This window comes from Cynoglossus semilaevis, chromosome 6 (genome assembly GCF_000523025.1).
Source record: "Cynoglossus semilaevis isolate Cse_v1.0 chromosome 6, Cse_v1.0, whole genome shotgun sequence".
Lineage (NCBI taxonomy): Eukaryota > Metazoa > Chordata > Actinopteri > Pleuronectiformes > Cynoglossidae > Cynoglossus > Cynoglossus semilaevis.
The window spans coordinates 3,332,097-3,335,226 of NC_024312.1; the positions used below are offsets into that span (position 1 = coordinate 3,332,097).

The 3,130-nt window shown below is 40.7% G+C and overlaps 1 protein-coding gene across 1 annotated transcript in view; it reads left to right on the forward strand.

Annotated features, from left to right (window-relative positions):
- cbln1 (cerebellin 1 precursor) overlaps positions 1-3,130 on the forward strand; it is a 36,263-nt gene that overhangs the window by 1,504 nt on the left and 31,629 nt on the right. The window contains exon 2 of the mRNA XM_008311261.3: positions 1,255-1,374. Coding sequence (XP_008309483.1) covers positions 1,255-1,374 — 120 coding nt within the window. The remainder of the gene's footprint in view (positions 1-1,254; positions 1,375-3,130) is intronic.

Here is a 3,130-nt window from a genome sequence, read left to right on the forward strand (position 1 = left end):
AAAAAATATTTTTTTTAATTATTTTTTGCTGCTCAAAAAGGAATTTCAGCAGTTGAAACTGAAAGAAATAAAAGTGTAAAAAAACAGTTGAGATTCAGTCCAACAGACGACAACAGACGGTCTGTTGTCCTGACAAAGACGTCTCTCTTACACAAGACGTACAAAGAGCCCTGACTGCATTGTTGATTTTCAAATTAAATATTTCATTTTCTTTTTTCTGTGATACATTTTTGCCAATTCTGATGAAAAAGTCTGTTTCAAAAACCTTCAAAAATCCCATTAAAACCTGCTGCTAATTGCGTTGATTGAGACGTGGACAGTCCCAGGCTCGGTGCTCTGAGCAGCAGGACTGATAATGGAGCCCAGATAAAACCAACCTTTCGTGAATTCTTCAAATTTCTAAAGCTTTTTTTTGTAGAAGAAATCCATAAATCCGTCCGAATATTTTCAACCGCCATTTGCGCCGACGGCGGACCTGACAACTCGCCCAACAATTTAGTAACAGCAGGTCAACGGGGCTCAGTCTGACCCGTGCTCCGTTTAAAGGTTAATTCCCCTTTAAATTGCCGTTCGATGACGTGCCAGTATTGGCCTCCGCCCATAAAAGATGACATTCGGCTGCAAAAAAAAAAAAAAAAAATCCATAATTGAAAATTCCAACGTGAAAGATTGATGGATTCAAAATTAAGTTTGGGATCTGAGATCAACAAGACGGGGAAAGAGAGAGAGAGAGGGAGAGAGTGGGAGTTATTCCTTTACATCAGAGGTGTCCTGGGGCCAAGGGGAAACTGCAGAAATTATTTCATCCTGTGGGCTCAATCTTCCAAAACGTTGGGATAAATATCTCTTAAACCAGGGGTCCTCAACACCCGGTCCGCGGACTGGTACCGGTCCGTGAGTGATTCGGTACAGGGCCACAGTGGGAAAGAATGTATTTCAGTTTTAGTAATTAAAGAATCCAGTCAAATCCCTTTACTGTTTTTATCCAAAGATGATCTGTCGAAATGTTTAGAAAACAACAGGTCAAAGGTCATTCAGACTCTAACAGAAGAAGGTCTATAACGATGGTACGGTATCACTGGTCCGCAGTAACGGCTGGTACCGGCCGACTTTTTCCTTGGTATAAAAACAAAGCCCGCTGATCTAAACGATGCGTCAGATTTTGGAGACGGTCAGAGATACTTCTGTTAACACACTGTGTGTTTTTTTTTTTTTTTTTCCCCATTTTCTTTTTCTTCCTTTCTTCTCTCGAAGGTTTTAGTAAATGTCGGGAAAAACTTCGACGAAGAGAGGAGTAATTTCATTGCACCGCGCAAAGGGATTTACAGTTTTAACTTCCATGTGGTGAAGGTCTACAACCGGCAAACCATACAGGTAACACACACACGTTCATGTGACAGTCTGTAATAGGCCTCTGTCTGTGTCTGTGTGTGTGTGTGTGTGTGTGTGGCTGCCACCCCCCCTCTGTCCCCTCCCGCTCTCCCCCCTCCTCTCATATAAAAAGGCTGAATATCACCCGCCTTGGCAGTCATTTTGTAAATGTTTGAGATGCTTGTCCCTGGAGACGTCGACGGAGGCGGGCGGATGAAAGCTGGTGTTCTGCCACCCGCCGGCTCCTTCTTAATTAATCAATACATGCACAGAGGACGGAGCCGACACAGGCACGTGTTGCCGGCAGGAGGACGGGATGCCATAGTGAGATCAGTGCAGATGCAGAAGCATAAAATTCAGCACCACGGACAGCGGCGTTTACTCTGGCTCGTTTCTTCTCGGTGAAAACAGCTGCAGGGAGATGCAGATTTTTTTTTTTTTGCAGTTATGTAGAAGTTTGGCATATTTAAACAGAGCACACATCGAGATTTGTATTTTTATTATTTTTTTAATCAACTTAAGTTTGACTCCAAAATGGATTCGGTTCACGTTTGGCAACTTTATTTTTTAATCAACTTTGACTAAAAAATGGATTCGGTTCACGTTTGGCAACCCCAGATGACAACAATCTGGAAACAGTATGTGTTCAGCACCATGGACAGCAACTTCATCTGTCCTTACTGATACAGATATAAGAACAGAAAGATTGATGGGACATTCCACATGTGTGGAAACAGTTAATATTTAGTCATTTTTCACAATTGAAAAGGCAAAAAACGCAGCGGATGAAAGGCTGTGTTTCAGCACCACGGACAGCGAAGGTCCCCACCATTGTTTCTTTGCGGTGGAAAAGCTCCACAGACAGATGGTTGGGTGTAGCTGCTCAAAAAAAAAAAAAAAGAAATTAACATTTTCCACATTAACAGTAATTAATTAATTAACATTTATTTTTCATGCCTAAAAACAGTTAAGAAAGCTGATTTACTTTTACAAAGCACATTTGGCTCAGGGAAAACACCTGTTTTTTTTCATGTATGCCTAAAAACTGTTAAGAAAGCTGATTTACTTTTACAAAAATAATAATTAAATATAAGTAAAGTTGTCAGAAAAAAACAGATCTAAGCAAATGGGGTTTTTTTTAAATATAAATTCTAAATATAAATGAAGTGCCATCATACAGACCTGGTCATTTATTTCATAGTAACGAAGTCTGTGATCGAACTGGACGGATGTTCACACCACGAGACAAATTGATTTTATTTAGTTTTAGGAATAAGTCGCTAGAAACACGTGATATTTTCTTATAGAGATTGAAGAAGCAGGAATATAGAAGTTGGGTTTTTTTTGGCGTGTACTGCAGTACAATCATTCCTTGGATTGGTTTCTACTCTTCATTGTATTCATTTATCAAGTGAGACCCGTGTAAATCACTGGAGAGCGGGACTCATCACCCGTTTCCACTATTTAACACGGCTGTTATGATGCCATTCACTGTTAATCACAGCAGATTCCTGCAAATTAAACTGTTGTGCAATTACGCCACAGGGTCCCCAGGGGGCTCTGGCATTAGGGTTCTGCTAGTTATACTTTATTATCAGAGTCTTGAATTAATTAACACGACAATCTGCTGCTGTAATGACAATAACAACAACAACGACGACGATGACGGTGGGTTTGGGTTGGGGGGGGGCTCAGAACAGCCAGTCGTTTTTTTTTTTTTTTTTTTTGTGTGTGGGGGGGTAAAAAACCCTCACAGGAG